The 21,475-nt window shown below is 41.5% G+C and overlaps 1 protein-coding gene across 1 annotated transcript in view; it reads right to left on the bottom strand.

Annotated features, from left to right (window-relative positions):
- Positions 1 to 1,302: 1,302 nt before the first annotated feature.
- The window catches only part of PLCB1 (phospholipase C beta 1), a 630,414-nt gene continuing 610,241 nt past the window's right edge, over positions 1,303 to 21,475 (bottom strand). The window contains exon 32 of the mRNA XM_066595662.1: positions 1,303 to 3,515. Coding sequence (XP_066451759.1) covers positions 3,279 to 3,515 — 237 coding nt within the window. The 3' untranslated portion in view covers positions 1,303 to 3,278. The remainder of the gene's footprint in view (positions 3,516 to 21,475) is intronic.

The raw sequence follows: 21,475 nt of genomic DNA on the forward strand, positions 1-21,475 counted from the left end.
ATCCCTGCTTGGTTCAGGTAGCCAGCTCAAGGTCGGTAAAATGTGTACCCAGCTTGTTGGGGTAATAAATAAATTACTTGAAAGGGCTGTGGAATAAGTTGGTGCTATACAATATAGAAGTAAATATAGAATGTATTAAAATAACAAGATTTAAATACTTCTATATTAAAATAACCTGATCAGATATAAAGCCACAATCTAGAACAGTGAAATCAATATTTTTGACATCTTTCATATACTATGATCAAATGCATTTTGTTGCCCATAGCAAACAAACAGCTCAACTTTCATTTCTTTAGAGGGATATTCCCATTACTTACAATTGCTTCACAACCATTTTGTACTTCCTGGTTGCTGCTGACCTGGACATGTGACTACTGCAGCCAATCACTTGCCACAGCAATGACCTTTTTTAGGCCAGTAATCTGAAGACCCCTGCAGCCCCGCAGTTTATACATAAAATATATAAGACAGTGTATGATGGGTATTTTGGCAATTTATAAATACATAGTGTTCAGTAATTCTACACTGGCTTCATTTTTTAGAAGCCACGTTTCCTCAATATCCCAGCCACAGTGCTTAATAGCACTGTTACTCCGTCCTACAAATGCCCATGATGGAGAGGTACATAAAGTGATCCAATTTAACAGCACATCCCATCTCCTACAAGCTGTGCCTGATCCAGTTTATTGCTTCCTCAGAGCTGTGTCCAGGAAGGAGACTGTTACAAGTGCAGAGCACCTCAGTGGGTGCTGATGGACAGGTTTACATCATGTGCCCCTCCATCAGTGGCCATGTGTAGGACATGGTGATAGCAGTGTCCAGCAAATTTGGGTGGCAGGGGAACGTGGTTTGCTTAAAAAAAGAACCTAGCAGAGAATTACTAAAGACTCTACAGGGTGCTTCAAAAAGAATTGTGTAAAAGTAAAGCTGATTTATTCATACATGAATTGACATACAATAGCAACAATGACATGAAAAGATAGAACTCTTCAAGTTTGTATTGCACCTTCCAGATATTCAATATAGACACCGTTGGTGACATAAAACAATGTACCTCGACTGCAGTGGAATTGATAACAGAGGATATGTCAGGACCCATCAGGACAGAATAAGACTACAAACTTGATAACTGCAGGGTCAACAACAGCACCCACATCTGCAAGGTGCATTAAAAACTTGAAGAGTTCTTCTATCTTTTCATGTCATTCAGGCTGCTGTATGTCAATTTATGTATGAATAAATAAGCTCTATTTTTGCGCCATTCTTTTTGAATCATCCTGTATATTGAGTTGTTACTATATCCATCATACACTATCTTGTACATTTTAGATATAAGGTGGTCAACCTATGTAATGCTGTATTGACATGTTGCAGAGGTGTGGCCGCAATGAAGCAAAACCGCCCCATATGCAATTCAGCACAGTAACTGAGAACATCTAAAAACAGTTTCATTGTAAACTGCCACACAATATTGCGGGTATTAGCAGCAATATCATGCAGCTCCACTAATAAAGTGAATGGAAACGCAGAGTTGTTAATTTTATTTATACATTTCCAGGAGGGATAACAAAGTTATCCAGAATTGTTCAACCATTTACTAAAACAGACATCTAACTAATAAACCAAGACAAAAAAAGTTATCGTCTTACTTGTTGGCAAGTATATCTGTATAAACCTAGCCATGCACATGGTATCATTGCTAGAAAGCCGCTGGCTCAAGCACAGCTGCAATACCTAAAAAGAGTTGTACCAGTCCAGAAAATAAAATCCAACACTTTCTTTCACTCAATAAGAACAGAATGGTGGCAAACATACTTCAGGTTTACATGTTTTTCCTACGTGTTTCAAGCTTTACTGATGGCATGGTCTACATGTTTCGAGCTAAGTTTTTCTTACAAAGAACAGCTTAGTTTGAAACTGCAGTATGTTTTGCACTATTCTGTTCTTATTGAGTGAAATAAAGTGTTGGATTTTATACATTTCCTGGACCGGAACAACTCTTCTTTTTCATCTAAAACAGATGTTCTCTTTATGCTCCCAATTTTACCAAGAAAAAGTCTGTCAATTCAATGGACAGTGTAGTCACAACGACTAGTAACTTTATTTCCGAATACAGCACAATAGTTTGAACATACATTTCTCCAGGCTTTCCTATTTGCACTGTGTACAGTTTTCAGAAAAGTTTACATAAACTATAATAGTTTAAAATCAATATTTTTGATCCTGCAAAATATATATTTTTATATAGATCTATATTTCTTAAAATTTATATCCAAAGACTGATTTAACAAACATTACAGCACTATCTAATACCACAGAAACACAACGCTGTTTTGTTACTAATTTGCAGAATCTAACCAATACGTTAGAATTCTTTGTTCTGACATGCACACTTGACTTCCTGCTTCCTAGGGAGATCGGAATCCCATAAAAACCCACATGTCCAACACCTTTGTGTTCATGTGATATGCTGTGGGTATAAGTGTACGTCAATAAATATTTGCTCCAATGGTCTCCGACTAGGGACCATATTGCCCCAATAAACATCATTCACTTATATTACAGATACAGAAAATATAAAAAGAGCAAGCAACCAGTGCTTGCAAAGCAAAATGTTTAATCTCTCAGTGCAACATAAAGCAAATATTGAGCAGTTTCGGTACATACAGAACTAAACAACAGGGAATATCATTGAAAACTGTTCCAGTGGTTTCTGTTACCAATGGTAGCATCGTCCATCGAGACCAATCGGATGAGTGAGAGTCCCTCATCAGAACAGACTGGTAGATAAAGGATACGAATGGATTGCTTGATATGGGTGACACGTCATCTTGAACACAAGGTAAAAGAGTCTTCATCACGTCCTTATGTTTTGGCCTTACACAGGGGCTGAGCTACCGGTATATCCCTCAATGTTAGGAGTCTATAGAGAAAGAAGGTCTTTCACCTCCATTCTTTACAGTGTGTATGGCCTGGAAGTTACTTTTTTGTCTATTTAGATACACCAACAAAGAAGCATTATATGGTTATGCAGGTATGTTACGTCTTCACAATAAATGCACCAAGACTCAGAATAATAATAAATACCTAAAAAATTGACAGCTGAGTGCAATAGAAAACTGCTTCTCTTGGAAGTGTGCATTCAAAAGAGCACTGTAAACTTCCGTCGTATAACACTATACAGAGGCAGTATCAGATTGCCAAGGATAAATAACAGGCAACGTGTAAGCACCCCTCTGACAGCACAAAGACATATTGCAACTTCCGAGTCCCAGTTAAAGTGATGTATCAAATGCCTTTACTGGAGCTTCTTCTTCACCTTCTGCTTCATGCTCTGGACTTTTGTGATTTCCCGAGTTCCCCACTGGAGACTTCCCACTATCAGGTGTTAAGAGAGAAGAGCTATGTTCTCCATCTTCACTGAATTTTCCCTTCATGGTCTCTTGGACAAACTCCTGAATTTCCATTGGAAGTCTTTTAAATTTGTCCTGGTATTCCTGATCAAGTTCAACCTGAAACTGGAAAGAAAGAAAGAAAATGTAAAGAACCAAAAGTTTCAACAATTCTATTAGCAATTGTATAGACAAGGATTCACGAAGCAAAGTTCTACATCGGAAGTGAGCAAATATTAACCATATGTATTTGGCATTAGAGATGAGCGAGCATACTCGCTAAGGCTAACTACTCAAGCGAGTAGTGCCTTAGTCGAGTATCTGCCCGCTCGTGTCTAAAGATTCGGCTGCCGGCGCGGGTGACAGGTGAGTTGCGGCGGTGAGCAGGGGGAAGCGGGGGGGAGAGAGGGATCTCCCCTCCGTTCCTCCCTACTCTCCCCCGCCGCTCCCCGCCCGCCGCCGGCAGAATCCCTTTAACTCTCTCACAGTGAACCTACTGTAAAGGTTGCTGGGCACTCAGGCTGTGGGGTGATGATGTTGAACAACCTTGTGCCTGGGCTGAACATATGTCATTGCAGTTAAAATGGAGTAAGCAAGAGACTGCGGGGTTTGGCAAGCTGCATCTTCATCCATCAGTCCATCCGAGAACACATGGGACAATGCTGGTTCATCCCATTGTCCCATTAGTGTGGCCTTCGAAGACAGATAAAGCAAAGGCTGTACAGTACCCCTCCCATAACCCATTCACAACCGTAGAAAATACATCTATGTAAATCGATAGCTTTTATTGCAAAACACAGACCATATACAGAGTAAAAAAAACGCTCTTCTAAAAGTGGCCTTAGGTTAAACTTTGCTACATTTGTAGATAAACCCAAGTGAAGGCATTCTTATGGCACAAAGCCTCCAAGACAAGCTCAGGGAAACATGCGTCAATGTTATATGCATGTGGCATGTCCATTGGATACACTTTATTAGACTGCAGCGAAAGCTGAACTATTATGCAATGTAATGTAGGTACATTTCTCAGTCTCATGAAATAATTACAATCTGCAGTCCTGATTAACTCTGTAGTGCACTTCTCTGCCTCGTCCAAGGTAATATAAGGAAAAGATGCTCCTACTAAATTTAGCTTAATTAAGTATCCATAAAAGGTAACAGTCTGAATGCTGTAAAAGCTAAACTACTTCCCATATGCAACACAAACACAGCTAGTGATAACTGAGAGGATTCCCACGACCGCTCGGCAGTTATCTGCTCATACAGATGCAGCAGAGCTGAAGTTAGTATTTAAAGGGGTTGTCCAGTTACCAGACACCATTGCTGCTGTAGCTCCAACTGTCTTAAAATAACAAAATGAAGTACTTACCGCTCCAATGTCACAGGGATCCAGCTCAGTTTCCCCACCATCCTTCTATCCATCTCCGTTTCCCCGCCATCCTCCTGGTGATTGTTGTGGAAGATAACGTCGATAGAAGTCACCTGATTGCTGCAGCCAATTTGAGGCTACAGTGCCACCACCTGTTCTCCGGGCATCATCGCTCACATCCTGGGTGCCATAATGCCAAGAGTTCAGAATAGTGATACTACAGCCTCTTATTGGCTACAGTGGTCAGGTGACTTCCATTGACATCATCTTCCACAACAATCATTGGGAGGATGGCCGGGCAACATTGATAGATCCTCCCAACAGGGATATTAATATTTTAAGACAGTTGGAGATACAGCAGCAATATTGTCCGGTAACCAAACGGTGCCGATTTTGACATAAATTTTGGAGTGCATTTGCTACAAATTTTGTTCAGCTGTGAAAATACATATCAAATCAGCTAAGTGTGGACACATTCTTAGACTTGATTGTAGCTGAATTTTGTAGCAGATCCTATCCAATAACCTAAAGTTTATGAGAGCCGCCAAATAGTCCAATCAAAATAAGGCCTAGGGGACTAACTGGAAGCTCTAATGGACCTAAAGGAAATATGAAATATAACTTGTTACATATAACCTACAGTATAACAACAACATGTAACCAAGCTGATAATAATTCATGGTCAGATTCTCTTACACAACAAAAGGAAAGAGGACCGCTAAAGAGACAGGGCTGCCGAAGTTCTACCAAGCTTGCCTACAAGCCAACAAATGTCCAGAATTATGTATACCCTAGCATAAAACATAAATCTTTATTGTAGATAGTATAAAATCAGGCATTCATGTGATGTAAAAGCCCAAGGATGCTGGGAGTTCAAGTGTCCAACAAGTTCCATATAGAAGGGTTAGAGCCTGTACTGTATTCATACGTATAGTTAGTATGATACTAGTATCCTAAACTAGAAGTAGAAGAACGTGAATCTAGTCTGCAGCACAAGAGTCAACTAGATAGTGTGTACTACAACTAAGGCCTCATGTCCACGGGGAAAATCAGGCCCGCTCCGGATTCTCCATGGAGAATCCGGAGCGGGTCCCTCCTGCCCTGCGGACATGAGCGCTGAAAATGAGAATAAATAAGAATAAACTCCGGATCTTCTTTTCGCCGCGGCGTCATCTTCTCTGCGTCACAGCCGGATCTTCTTTCTTCAGCCCGGCGGATGCGCAGGGCACGTCGGTGACGTGCCCCGCGCATGAGGCGGTCTGAAGAAAAAAGATCCGGCCGCAACGGAGAGAAGATGGAGCGGGTGCGTAAAATACGATTTTTGTCTCCCGCGGATCCGGATGGCTCCCATAGGCTTCAATAGAAGCCCGCGGGAGACCCGCACGAAAATGGAGCATGGTCCAGATTTTTTCATGATCCATTTTTAAAAAAATCACTTTTATTGACCATCCGCAGGTATTTATCTACCCGCGGGTGGTTAATGTATCCCTATGGGATGCGGATCCGCGGGCAGGAGAAGAGTTAAAATCCGCTGCGGATTTTAATTCTTCTTTTGCCCGTGGACATGAGGCCTAAGCAATCCGTGAAGTTAAAAGATCAACACAGCCCGCTCAACATGTTTCACCACAAACGTGGCATCCTCAGGGGAGGAGGGCTATATGTTCATGAGCCGGTCAATCCCAACAGTTAAATAGACATGAAGTGGTACCCCATTGAATACCATCTGCACTCAGGGGGCCAATACAAATATCTGCAAATACAACATTTCCTACATACACATAAACCCTCACTTCTCTGGGGCCATGCAAATATTTTTCAAATACTTTCTAAAGTAACCAAAGGTTTAAAACCTCTATATACATTACTACACGATAATGCCAAGTCACAAAAAAACAGGCCCTCTGGTTGAGTAGGAAAGGGGGTGGGGCAAAAATTCAGCAATAGGGAATGGAAGCATGATATTATATGTCAATCCATCTGTCCAAGATATACCCTGATTGCTTGGTTGACTGTTGGAGATATTGTGGCAGCCAGAGTTCAGTACTACATATATTGTGGAGCTGGCCTTCTCTCTCTTTACATAGTCCCAATATTAGTTGTTATAATCCCCAGAATCTGAAGTAATGGCATTCCCACCATGGTAACTATTGACATGTCTTGTTACTGGGGTGTCATTATTTCTTCGCACACATACCTGAGATGTTTAGATATACGTTTTCTAAACTCTTGACAAGTTTTCCCACATAAAGTTTGGGGCATGTACGCAGCATCCTGTATATAATGCCCATAGTTTTGCAATTAATGAAATGTCTGATATGGTATTTCCTGTGGTCTGTATGGTTGACAAAATTTTAGATCAGGCAACCACTGTACAACTTGAACAAGTACCACATGGATAACATCCTACACTCAGATCCCGTAACCAGCTCCCCCCACTACCACTGGTGTTATTTGGGTGGCTGTGTACCGAAATATCTTTAAGATTGGATCCCATCTTGTATGTGACATTGGGGTAATGCTGAGATGATTGACTCCAGATCAGGATCTCCCCGTAAAATTGGCCAATATCATCTCATAATTCCTAAGGCCTGGTCAGAGTAACCATCATATATTCCCACATATCTTAAAATTTTGTTGGTATCCATCTGTTTACTATGGTTACCGAGCACAGTTTCCCTGTGTTCAGTTTTTGCCCTACAACAGGCTCTTCTCAAGCAGCTGGATGGATAACCCATCTGTAAACATTCTACAGAGGTTACAATACTCATGTGCAGAGGCGTAACTTGAAGCTTCTGGGCCCCAATGCAAAAGCTGTAACAGGGCCCCCAACTATAAAGCTTTATTCATACCACTAGGCTTACTATATGGAGAAGTTAGGCCTCATGGGCCCCCTAAGGTTTCTGGGCCCGGGTGCAACCGCATCCCCTGCATCCTTTATAGTTACGCCCCTGCTCATGTGCAAAAGATTAATTACTAGAACAGTTTCTTCTAGCCCTTAAGTATTATCCAGTTGGTTTCACCCTTTTAGGTGAGGCCTGGTACCAGCCATTCCATGATAGAGGGCCAATAGTGGTTGTAGATTTTCTAAAGGTGATCGTTTGTATCATGTGTCCTCAGGGCTGATAATGATAGAGAGATTGAGAAAGTCGATAGTAGCGTCATGTATATCCGAAGTGAAATGCAAGCCAATATCCTTGCTGTTTAACAAGGTGATTAGCCCGGTCTAGTTGATTCGTGTGTTGCAGACTAGAGCCACTAGTATCATACTAACTATACCTATGAATGCATTACAGAATCTAAGCCTTCTATATGGAACTTGTTAGACATTTGAACACCTAGCATCCTTGGGCTTTCAAACCACATGTATATCTGTTAGTTCATTCCATACTATTTACAATAAATATTTATGTTTTATGCTAGGATAGACCTAATTCTGGGCATTTCTTGCCTTGTAGGCAAGCTTGCTATAACCTATTGCTGTACTATAGTCTATTCTATTGTCTTTCATTCTGGCAGCTCAGTATCATTGCAGAGACTAATGTGATCTATATATAATGCCAACTACCATAACAGATGCAGAATTGAATAGACTCACCTCAATGGCAATGAGGACCAGTGATCATTATAGGCTTACCTACTAACACAGAGCTGTAACTATAATGAGCTCAGAAGGTGCAGTTGTACCCACGCCATGGAACCTTGTGGGCTTCACAAGGTCTCTCTTTGCCATATGAGGAGGCCAGTTCTATATATTAAGTATTATAGTTGGGGGACCCTGTCACAGATTTTGTATTAGGGCCCAGCCCAGAATCAAGCTGGGGAACACATGCTTTTGCAAAAAAAACTTAAAGGGGTTGTCCCGCGGCAGCAAGTGGGTCTATACACTTCTGTATGGCCATATTAATACACTTTGTAATGTACATTGTGCATTAATTATGAGCCATACAGAAGTTATCAAAAGTTTTTTACTTACCTGCTCCGTTGCTAGCGTCCTCGTTCCCATGGAGCCGACTAATTTTCGCCCTCCGATGGCCAAGTTAGCCGCGCTTGCGCAGTCCGGGTCTTCTGCTCTCTTCAATGGAGCCGCTCGTGCAGAATGCCGGCTCCGTGTAGTTCCGCCCCGTCACGTGCCGATTCCAGCCAATCAGGAGGCTGGAATCGGCAATGGACCGCACAGAAGAGCTGCGGTCCACGGAGGAAGAGGATCCCGGCGGCCATCTTCACCGGTAAGTATAGAAGTCACCGGAGTGCGGGGATGCAGGTAAGCGCTCCGGTAAGCTTTCTTTAGGTCCCCTTTAATGTGTTTTTAAAAAGTCTTACTTTTAATAAAGTGCTAATGACCTGCTCAAGTCAAAGAAGTGTCACCAAGAGGCCGCCGAGTCAGTACATCATTCTTCAAACCCAGGCCATTTTCCAGCCGGCTGCTACTCCCTAGGTCTGTACGTCAGCCCTGATAGCGCTGAGATCCCACTCATGCATGGAACACAAGTACTGCAGTGTCTTCTCCGCAAGAAATGAGATGCATTCACCTTGACTTCACCAGCACACTGTGCATGCATCGGAAGACAAGGCAGGAATAATGCACCATGAATGGGGCCCATGTAAAAAAAATAATAATAAAATACAGCCTAAAAATATCTAATTATTTGCAGTGTTGTGATTTATAGAAATGTTTGTATTATTAGAGGCAAATCCAGATCAAGAAATTATTTACGTAGTTGTTACTGCATACTTGGATCATCACTCAAAGCCAAACTAAGCATATCCTTGTGCTAGACACTATAAAATGTATTTTTGGCGTGAAGCAGTTGAGAAAATAGAAGTTTTGGAAGGATATGACTGTATCTGGCTTGCACAATAGAGCCTACTAGTTCTTCGTAGCCAGTGTTGGCGAGCCGCAGGTGGCCTTTGCTATATATACATGCTATGCTCACCTTGATTGTCTGCTGAAATATGCAGAATCTATGATATAGATAGCACAGATGTTTTAACATACATTATATTCATTCCCTACGTAGCTTTAGGTATACAGGGTGATTCAAAAAGAATGGAGCAAAAGTAAAGCAGGTTTCTTCATAAATGAACTTACATATAACAGCCAAAATGACATGAAAAACTAGAAGAACTCTTCAAGTTTTGAATGCACCTTCTATGTGAGCGGCATTGGTGACGCGGCAGATGTCAAGTCGGTAGTCCATTTCTGCCCTGACACATCCCAGCATATCCTCTGTTATTGATTCCACTGCATTGGAGATGCATTGTTTTAGGCTGTCTATTATTACCAATGGCGCCCACATCCAACATCTGTAAGGTGCAATACAAACTTGAAGAGTTCTTCTATCTTTCCATGTCATTCTGGTTGCTGTATGTCACTTCATGTATGAATAAATCAGCTTTACTTCTGCACCATTCTTCTTGAATCCCCCTGCATATTAGACATAGTGTATCCAGACATGTTCATATACAATTTTCTTCTTCCATGCTTGCTGAGTGGGCAACCTATTCCTTGTTTGATCTCAGAGCTGTTCTCAGGAGGCCTAAGAAAACCGCCTACTGCACCGCTGTGAGTCAGAGTACCTTTATAGAACAATGCATATCTACAGCACTTTCTAAATAAAGAACATTATACGCCTAAACACGTGAAAGGGAAGTGCCGCATATAGTAAATGAGAAAGTCTCTGCAACCACCTTGTTATCCAAGACAACATCAAGAAGGTCGTGAATATGCAGCCCACTAAGGGTGGCCAACATTGTCCTTGACTCTGTCCCTCCTGCGGATATTGTAGTCTTAAAAAGATTGTCTGATTTCGGAACAAATTTCAGAAACATAATACACTGACATGTAACGGCATAAGGAACGTAAAACGCGTGGCTTACCTTACAGCCCACATTGTGAGCGCTCCGTGCCTATGGATACTGCTTGCAAAGCGCAGCATCCATGGATTTCTAAAGGTGCCTTTACACAGGAAGACTGTGGGGTGGATAAGTGCCTGACCGTTGTCCCAAGGGCTACGGCTCTAATGCTTCCAGACAGGAGAGATATTCAGTGAATGGAGGCAAAGTGCGCTGGAGATCTCTTCCGGTCCGCTTGCCCATCTCCATTTAATGTTAATTGAATGACTCCTGTTTATGGTGGCTTCATATGGGCATATGTGGTTTTTGCGCGCGCCTCATTGCAATGCATTAACAAGACACTTTTGCGCGAGTATTGGCGCATTTTACTGTACACCTTTGCGCACGCAATGCATGTTTACATGAGCACGGGACACCCCTCGCCGTGATTTAAAAGGCTATTAAGCCTACTGAGCTCCAGATGTGTTCTTTTCCCCGTGGTTTTGCGCAGTATTTCATGCATCCCGTTGCATATTGCGTGCGCTCCCATAGACTGCAAAATAGAGCAAATATGTGCACCCTTACACTGAGGGCTCCTTCACATGGGCGTATGCGTTTTTGCACACGCCTCAGCATAACATATTTGTGCCATGTACAAGGCTTTTTTGCACGCCTATTGGTGGATCTCAGTTTTAAGAGATTATTTGGGCAATAATGGCCTTATGTAAAGATACCTTAAGATGGTGGCGGCTGCATCCTCAACTGGGCAGCTCTGAAGGTCTTCAGCACACATATAGGTAATGAACATTGTCAGCGCCTGCGCGACAGTGGACACAGCCGATGCAATCTTGGAAACAGAGGGACTTCAAGGTGTGGATTAAGGTAAGCCTTCCAGTGTTTTACCATGTCATATATCATTACACATCAGTCTATGGGGGAAAAAGAAAAAAATGACCCCAGCGCTCACTGGGGAAGAACTAGAAGATTTTACCATATAGAAGAACGTTCTTCCCCAGTGAGCGCTGGGGTCATTTTTTTCTTTTTCCCTCATTGGTGTATATTCCGTTTGGGTCCCCTGACATTGGGAGGACACAAGGATCCTAGCTGCTCTCCATCTAAGGATTGGGAGGAAGAACTTTCCATAATATAGGCACCCCTGGACCTGGAGGTACTAGTGAGGTACCCTCACCCCAACGGGGCCTCACTAAGTACCGGGTAAATCCAATCCTATTATTTATCCATTTCCTATAATTCCATGCCTGTAGGAGCGCTAATCTGATCTCTGCATACCCATTTACATCAGTCTATGGGGTTTCTGAAATTCGCTTGGAAGCATACAGCCCCTTTAATATTAAAGGGGTATTCCAGTCGGCAGCAATTCTCACCTATCAATGGTGCACAGCACTCGGCTATGTTCTTCAGTACTATAGACTTTCAATGAAACTGCAGGGCAAGAGTCTTGCAGATGGGGGAACAGGGGACTGGGGTCAGTCAGTCATGGGAGTCCCAGTAGTCAGACCCCCAATGATCTAGCACAGTGGATACATGATAGTTGCTGCAAGCCTAAAGAGCCCTTTAAGAAGAATCTGTTTCTTTGCTCAGTTATTTAGAACATCATACTTACTCCTACTTTAGTTATCATATGCTGCCAAGTTCAACAACTCTGAAAGAGTCTCATCCACTTCAGAAGTCAGCAACTTGGGCTTCATTAATAAATTCTCCCTTCCCTGCCCGTAATAACAGCTCAGCTCTTATGCTTTTGTCTGAGTGTTTTATTAGCTAGCATTCCTTTCCTTTATCAGGGTGTATGCACTATGTGGCTAATTTATAGACGGACGGTCGTCAAGGCGTTGGAAGAAAATAAGGGTCACTGTAACAATATTCTCCTACCAGACAAGAAATGATGTTTAATGAATCCATCAGGACTCGGTGATTGCATTTCAGTCTATACGGATCAATCTGCTTTGGAAAAAAAGCCAAAAACTATGTATTTTCTCTTGCTACTATACAGAGGTAGATCCTGTAGATTTAAAGTTATAGCATTGTTTCAAAAACCAGTTTGCAAACTCTCTTGCTCAGGAGGACTTAGTATTTCCATTGATTTCAAATGCACATTGTGTAATGCTTCATTATGACAAGGGTGGCGCTGCAGGGATATTGAACACTTACTACCAGTTGCCACACAAATTACAGCTAATCAATGTGGGTCCCAACAGCATGAAATCCTGAATTCAGTGACATTGGAAAGCCTTGAAACAAAAAAGAGACTGTCCAAAGTGAATAATTAAAAATAGCATTTTATTACTATGGTGTGTTTTCCTTTAAATCAGCAGTATATAGTGTAGGTAAAGGTGTAGTAGATGGGCTTGATGTCTATATAAAATACAGGGCTGTATCTGACGATATAATAGGTTATATGCTGCTTGCAATAGGCTTAAATTGTCACTGAGCTTTTCAAAAACTTTCAAAAACTTTGCACAAATCTATATTACTGGCAGATACAAGAAACTTCTGAGGAAAATGCCTTTTTCTCCACTCATCAGGGTTCTTTCCTCCTCCTCCTCCTCCCTCCTCAACTGTTTGCTCACCTGCTAGGATCTATCTTTGTAGGCAATATGGAGTAACAACTCATTGGCATATCAAATAACATGCAGAACATAGAAGTCTATGGGGAAGTGAGGGGAAGAAGAGCCAAGTGAGAAAGAAGCAAAGAGACACACACACAGATGCTGCTGCAATTAATAGTAAATGTTTACTGTCTCACGGCTACTGTAATCACATCTACACTGCTCGGTACTGATCTATAATGTCTTCCATGCTTTTGTTACTTATGGGAGATAGTGATAGGAGACAGTGATTGGTTCTCCTCTTCTCTGTATGGAAGACATCATAGCAGCTTGTCTATACCCACCCACTCAGGAAAACCTGAGAATTACCAGGTTTGGATACTGTAGAGGGGAAAAATTGCTACAAAATGCAAGATATAAATCATATAATCACCAGGAATAGTGTTATTTCTCATGTACACGCACTATAGCTTAATCCATAAGGTTAACCGATCAAGGCTCAGGTTCTTACGCTTGCCTATTTTGTCTGCTTACAACACATCAACTTCAAGAACTGATTGTTCACTTGTTGCCCGTTATATCCCATCCATTGTCAGGGGCTATTGTACCGAGATAATCAATTTTTTTCACTTCAACTGCCAGTGGTTTTAATGTTATGGGTGTTTGATGGAAGTTGTCCTGAAACCTGTAAATCCAGTTTTATGAGCAGAGAAAACACTTAAAAGCAGAAAGCCCGCACTCCCTCTCTGTAAACAACCACACTGCAGTTAATGATTTATTGTGCAATACAGTACAAGCAGGCCTTCATATTAGGCAAGTATTAGGGGAGGGTGAATGTCAATTCTCTGTCTCGTCTTTTTACTTCCATTTGCAGTAACTACATAACTAGGTATAGCTTTATCAAAATATTCCAGTTTTATGTACATTGAAGCATAAATGGGTTGTGCTAAGTTATAAAGCTATCATCTGTCCACAGCGAGGGCTCTATTACTAAATGTGACCATAGCGGGTGCACTATTACTAATTAGGGCTCAGTCACACGGGCGCAAGATGGCCGTACCTCAAGACGGACGTCTCTCTGCACTGTCGGGAGAAAGAACATATGACAGGCTTCATTGCCGGTCATGTGCTTTTTCTTCAGAGCTGCAGGGAGTTGTCTGTCTTGAGGTACGGCAGTCTTCTTCCTACAGGAAGGCCTCAGTCACACAGGCGCATCGGCCGATGCGCCCGTGTGACTGAGCCCTTAGAGTCACACATGGGGAACTATTACTGATAGGGACCCCAAAGGGAGCAATATTACAAAATGGGGCCACAGAGGGTGCACTATTATTAAATTGGACATAGAAGGGGCACTATTACTAGATGGGGCCACAAAGGAGCACTATTAGTAATTGGGGGTACAGAGGGAGCACTATTACTAAGTTTAAAATGAGAACTATTACTAATCGGGGCAACTTAAGAGGCACTGTTACTAAATTGGACTACAGAAGGGAAACTATTACTAAATGTGTTCATAATTAGTAATTAGGGTCATAGAGCCAGATCTATTACATGATGGGTCTACATAGGGGGTATCATTAGTATTGGGGGCCACATACAGCCAATATTACTAAATGGGACCATAGAAGGGGCACTTATTTAGAGTGGAACTATTGCTACAGGGGGGGTTTAAAAAGAGGGGATAGTGGCAGGATGGGAAGAGTCATGGTTGGAAGAAGTCTTCATTGTGGTCTAGGCCCGGATAGAGAAGTACCATGAAACAGACATCACCAAACAAAGAAGACATCTTCTGTGATCTCTGGGGGTAATTGCACTATAATCACTATCACTGGATATAACTGCACTGTGATCATTACCACTGTGTTAAGCTGGGATCGGGGCTGCATTAACCAGAGGGATACTAAAGCTATATCACTGTATTTGAGACTGCTATTCTAAAAGTTATATATATATTATTTTTTTTTTTATTTATTAATTATTATTATTATTTTTTTAAAGGCATCCAGTTCTGAGTTTAGTTATGTAGCCCCATGAGGTCTATGTATGCCTTTGACTATAGTAGGTGATGAGTAGCCCCTGAAACAGCTGTGTATTTTTATGAAGGCATCAGCAGCTAGTGCCCCAATATCACAAGCTGGCAAAACAATACTGGAGGCATTGGTAGCTGGCACCTTAGTACAAGGGGTGATGCAACTGCAAGCCAGGGTGATGCAACACCACCATCAGTACAGAAATTGTTCAAAAGTGCTGCTTCTGCACTTTAAACATCAGTTCAACCTGCTCCCCCGTCTCCTGGACTATCACTCGGAGTTGCACAACACTGAACACCATGGCCATTGGACACTACAACCTGGTGCACCCCAACATTTCACTGTAGTAGGCAATTGGGGAGCAGGAAAAACAACGCCCGTCATGTTGCGGGACAAAGACCAGGTGTGACTCCATCCACCTAATTACCATCTCCATCCCCAGGTATTACATTTCCTAGATTTCAAAACATCAAAATCATAAAAAGTGTCAGGGAACCTCATAACATAACAGGATTTGTATCATATGGCCTATTATAAGGCTCAAACTTGGCTCTCCATCCAGTGCTTTGAATTGTAAATTCATGATACAATTGCCATGACCAATGAACTCATTCCCCATGAGGCACTACAAGGGTACATGCATTCTGCACACAGCACTAAATTCTCAGAAGGAAAAAGTCAAACTCTGTTCCCGAAGGAGAAAGATTTCCGAATCAACAGTTGGCCTTTCCCATGATTATACATAACACACGGTATGGTACAGTACGAGCCCATGTGACTTCAATTAAAAGCAATCATTTATTACTTCATTTCTCATGGCTAAAATAAAAATGCCAAATATCTGTTAAATACACAGCTGCCTGTTAAATATCAATAATTAGTCTGATTTTTCTTATCAGAGAACACACTATGGGAATTTTTTTATAGCAATCCTCAATGTAAAGATCATTCTCGGAACTGCATTAATGTCAAGAATGACATGATAGTATCTTAAAGGGGCATTCCCATCTTGGCAAGTTATTCCCTATCTACAGGCTAAAGTATAAATAGCTGGTTAGCGAGGGTCCAACTGTTGGGACCCCCCACTGATTTAGAGAAATTGCCCTGAAATTTTAACAGTGCCATTCTCTTCAATGGGACTGCTGGAGATAATCAAGTTCAAGTACTCAACAATCCATGATGGTCCAATTGATATGAATGGGACTGGGTGAGATCAGCAAGTGCTTGAATTCAGCCATGTACGGTAGTTCCCTATGGAGAGAATGGCGTGGTGGCAAGCATGCCTGGTCATGGCTGTCAATATTTAGGGATGCTCCAGGGCATTATTTCTGGATCAGTCAGGGTCCCAGCAGTCAGGCCCCATCAACCGGCAAGTTATCCCCTATCCTATGGATAAGGAATAACTTGCCTAGATGAGAATTCCCCTTTTACCACACTAGGTGGCTTCAAGGGGTAGATATCATTTTGATAGGTCAACGTTTTTAGCAAGATGATCAAGGGAGTAAATACCAAAATGGCACACCATAAGTTTGCTATGGGCCCCTTGGAGAGAAGGGAGCCCAGCCGTGGTTGGACCTGTACCGTGGAACTTCACCTTTAGCAAACAAGGGGGTGAAGAATTTGCTCAAGGACCATGGAATGGGCATAAAGGAGGAAACAAACACCAGGTCCTTCTGTTCTGGTTGGTACCATAATAGGAGACCCATTTTGATGTTTGCTATGAGGGCCCTTCTTTTTTATGCAGACCACAGCTTAGCATATTAATAATGTTGTAAAATATATCAGGCCAGGATCCAATAGCAGGTGAGATTTAGTAGGACTAACCTTTGCCCTCCCACCAGCTTTCTCTATGGTTTATTGGTAGCATTTTGCATGTATGGTGCAAATTATTATATAATGTAGAGATCTTGAGTTACAGCTGTAATTCTTTTCAAATATGGGCCTGTCTCGCCCCTGAGTGTTTCTCTCATGTACATTAATTTGGAACACATCATTGCAGTGAAAACCATATTATACATCATATAATGAATACTAGGAATATTTCCTAGAACTGCTTGCTAAAAGATAAAATTAATGATTGAATTTTGAGTCAGTGGAGAAAGAAATTACATTTTATCCTGAAATGCTGCAGTGACAGATACAGATTACAGCCCTGTATGAAAACATCCAGGAGCCAGAACCCACTATGGACCCTGTAACGGCTAGCAATAGGGGTTGCAGCTCAACACCGTTACATGTATAGAAGACCAACAAATAGTTGAATAGACTTGTAAAAGTTTTCACAATTTAGAGACTTGCACTGATCAGCCATAACATGGGTCAAAGTTTTTAGCAAAATGATATCAAGGGAGTAAATACCAAAATGGCCCACCATGAGTTTGCAATGGGCCCCTTGGCTAGACAGCCCCACATGTAGTCAGCTCAGATGGGCTGTGTGTTTGAGACCATCATAACCAGTAGAAACTTTTTTCAGCAATTTGACCTACTGAAGCTCTTCTGTGGGATTGGACTAGCCTTCACTCCCCTCAAGCATCAATAAGCCTTACATGCTCATGACCCTTTTACCAGTTCACCAATAGTCTTTTACTTGGACTACTTTTGGTAGATACTAATCAGTGCATACCAGCTATATCCCACAAGGCCTACTGTATTGGAGATGGCAGATCCTTGCACTTGCCTATTTCTCCTGTTCGAACACATCAACATCAAGAACTGAGTGTTCATTTATGCTTAAAACATCCCACCCCTTGTCATGTGCCATTGTAATGAGATAATCAGCGTTATATACTTCACCTTTAAGTGTTAATGTTATGACTGATAAGTGCATATTAGCTCTAATGTTTAGTATATACCAATCCCCAATTATAAGTTTTAACTGATACTATATATGAAACTTAAAGTGTAAATTCACTTTTATTTTTTTAAATGCACAGAATAGGTGATTATAAGCATTTCTTAAAATAGATTTTATCAGCCTATTTTGTACAATTTTTGTAAAAAAAACCAAAACAATTTAGCCATGTAGCTAGGAGAAGACAGTGAAAAAAATCTATGTTTAGCTAGCTCCCTGCATAGCTGATCATGGAGCTCCGACTGTGCCTGTACTTCTCTCTTTAGTGCAGACACAGCTGTTCTATATAACAGTTTATTTATAACGTTTGCTTTATATAGTATTTTACTATAGTTTGATTTTCAGACACATTTCATCTGTGCCCCTAGAATCTCTCTCCCAGTGCCACTTTTATTCCTCTCCTGTCTACACTGCTCGGTCCTCCTAAGGAAAAGCTATTCTGTGCTGCAGACAGCTTCTCCCCTTCACAGGGCTTATTCTCTGCTGAACCCGAACCACTACCAGGGTCTCAGTGCATTGGATATACAGTACTATAGGCTTTAAACAAAATGTAAGTAAAGTTACTCTTTAACTTTTTTACATTTTTTGGTGGGTCGGAGGGTTTTATTTTATGACAGCCATCTTCTCAATGTAAAAACATAACATAAAAGGACAACGATATGAAGTACAATATACAATTAGAAGCACCAAGGGGGCAATTTACATTAGACTGACATTTTGTATGTAAGTAAAGACAGATTTGGAATGAAGTATTGAAGTTTATTAGGAGGAACGCGCCTCTTAACAAACTTGGCACATGTCTGGCAGTAGATGCGTCAGACTGCAATATACTCCAACTGTGTGTTGGCATAGGCTTAAGATATACTTTACACAAGTTTATGGCATATATTATAGTAAATCTGATGGGATCATGACACCACTCCCCCTTTTTGTTTGGCCCCACCCACTTTTAGTAAAATCGAAAGGACTTGAGCAATAAGTTTGTGAACTCTCACCTCCCCATATGTTTCTGCAGTAAACCTTAATTCGGTAATAGACATCAAAAACATTCTCTTTACATAGTAGGAGTGGCATATAACATGAAGCTTACCATATGATGATTGTTCATTATAAACTTCGCTCAAACAGGATTTTCATGACCCATATGAAAGACAAAACAAAAACACAAATATTATAGCATTTTGTTATTTGGGTTGATTTTTCTTACTTATTATAATTGACAATTGTGTTATAAACCAGTTCTGGATCGTAGTTTCCACCATACATTCCACCATTTATATCCTATTCGTATAGTTGCAGTATAAAAAATAATGTTGCATTCTAACAGCCGGACCAGGAACTATGCATGCAGGCAATAACTATCTCATGTAACTGGAGGCAGACTGACTGAACTATGGCTGGGGCATCATAATAGCTCTTAGGTTACCCACTTACACAGTCAACTTGCTCAGTTCTCCTATCGCCTGGTTCCTGCATTCTGATTTGACCCCTGTATTTCTGTTTGTCTTACATTTTGTGTTCTCATCTTTTATCTATTGTCAGTCTCTGTTTGTTCCTGGTTTTCTGTATTCTGGTTCCCCTCTGACCTTGGACCTGTCCAAGTGGAAGTAGTGGGGCCACCCCTTTCGGCATGGATGCTCCGTTGAGAGTTGGGTTCTGTCGGAGGGGTTCAGAGTGCCCCACTACCTCTCATTTCTGTCTGCTCCTGCATCTAGCCACCTGTGTAGCAAGCTAATACGTCCGTCCTGACTGCTCCAGTGCCACATCACCCCATGGTTTTGTCAGCTGTCTAGGAGAAACATAACATAATAACTGGTCCAATAAAAATACGCTAGACAAAGTATGATCCTGTATGGGGCAGAGTGTTAAGGCAGCAGAATGTAGTCCTAAGCTCTCGCTCACGACCTGAAGGTTGCAAGTTCAAGGCTCAAGGTTGACTCAGCCTTCCATCCTTCCGAGGTCGGTAAAATGAGTACCCAGCTTGGTGGGGGGTAATAAATTGCCTGAAAGCTCTGCAGAATAGGTTGGTGCTATACAAATAACAAGTCCCTTCCTCCTTCCCCCACTTACTAAACAGGTTAAAGCTATGTCTATACAGGATCTAATGCAAGCTCTAGTTCAGCAGACATTACGCAACAGCTGCCTGCATTATTTGACGTTTCTGTGCAATCTGAACTAAAGATTGAGTTACCAGATCGTTTTTCTGGAAAACATATATTAGGGAGAAGTAGCACTACTCCTTATGTACACGGCAGCTTATTCTGAAAAATCACCTGAAAGTGCGGGGCGTTTTTGAGACCCATAAGTGCAGGTGTACTGTATGTATACATGGAGGTTTGGTAATATGTCTTTGTCGATTATGCTCTATATACATGATCTAGTGTACATAGGTCTAAATGGATGGATTCAGCATCCTAAGCAATATGTAAGTGTGGCAGGTAGGTGGTACCATGGCACAGTGGTGATAGGCCAGAGGCGGAAGCAGCACTTATACAAAAATGGAACTTTACTAGAACAGAAATAATGGTTTTATTTCATAGAAGGGCACAAATAGTTAAACATAAACACTGCATTGTAATTATGATATAACATAAAAAATGACATTTACCGACTACATACAACAACGTTACATCTTGGCCATAGGCCAATTTCAACTCCTTTAACGTGTAGTCGAGACCTGTTTCCATCCTGTAGGCAGGGGCTAGCTTGCAAATTTTAGCCTGAGGGGCAAGCACTCAGCACTGACCCATGAATAGAGGCCCATCCTAAAGGTGGAAAAACAGGGTGCGGATGACCACAAAAAGCCAATCAATGCCCACCTACAAGTGGCCACACAAATTAAGCCTCACTTACTGAAGCCCTCCTCGTCACCACCTAAAGATAGGTTCCGGACCTGGGCCACCTTTGTCAGGGCCATCGTCCCACTTTTAGGTAGGGAAAAACTCATTAGAATGTTAGCGTGAGATCCCTCCTTTTTGTTTAGTTTTTGGCACTTTTACTTCTCTACCTTATACACTGTGTGTATATTCGTCCTTTTAGGATAACTATTACGTTTGATTCGGATGAAGTGTTTGCTGTCCAGCTCGAATGTTACAATAATACATTAAATTTGATGGACGTATGACACATATTAAAAGAATTGAATAAAAAGTAAAATAAACTGTAACAGTGAAAAACTCTCTCAAATATATAAAAACTATGTTTTCACAAAAAATACAAAAATTACATATGTATGGAAAGATGCCAAATAATAACTAATAGTAAGGTAAAGGACCAAGTCATGACTGACTCCTAGGGTGACATCACATCGTGACATTTTCTTGGTGCACTGTGTTTGCAGGATGGTTTGCCATTGCCTTTCCCAGTCATCTTTTACCCACCAGCAAGCTGGGTACTCATCTTACCGACTTCGGAAGGCTAAGTCAACCTTG

This window comes from Eleutherodactylus coqui, chromosome 3 (genome assembly GCF_035609145.1).
Source record: "Eleutherodactylus coqui strain aEleCoq1 chromosome 3, aEleCoq1.hap1, whole genome shotgun sequence".
In the NCBI taxonomy this organism is placed as follows: Eukaryota; Metazoa; Chordata; class Amphibia; order Anura; family Eleutherodactylidae; genus Eleutherodactylus; species Eleutherodactylus coqui.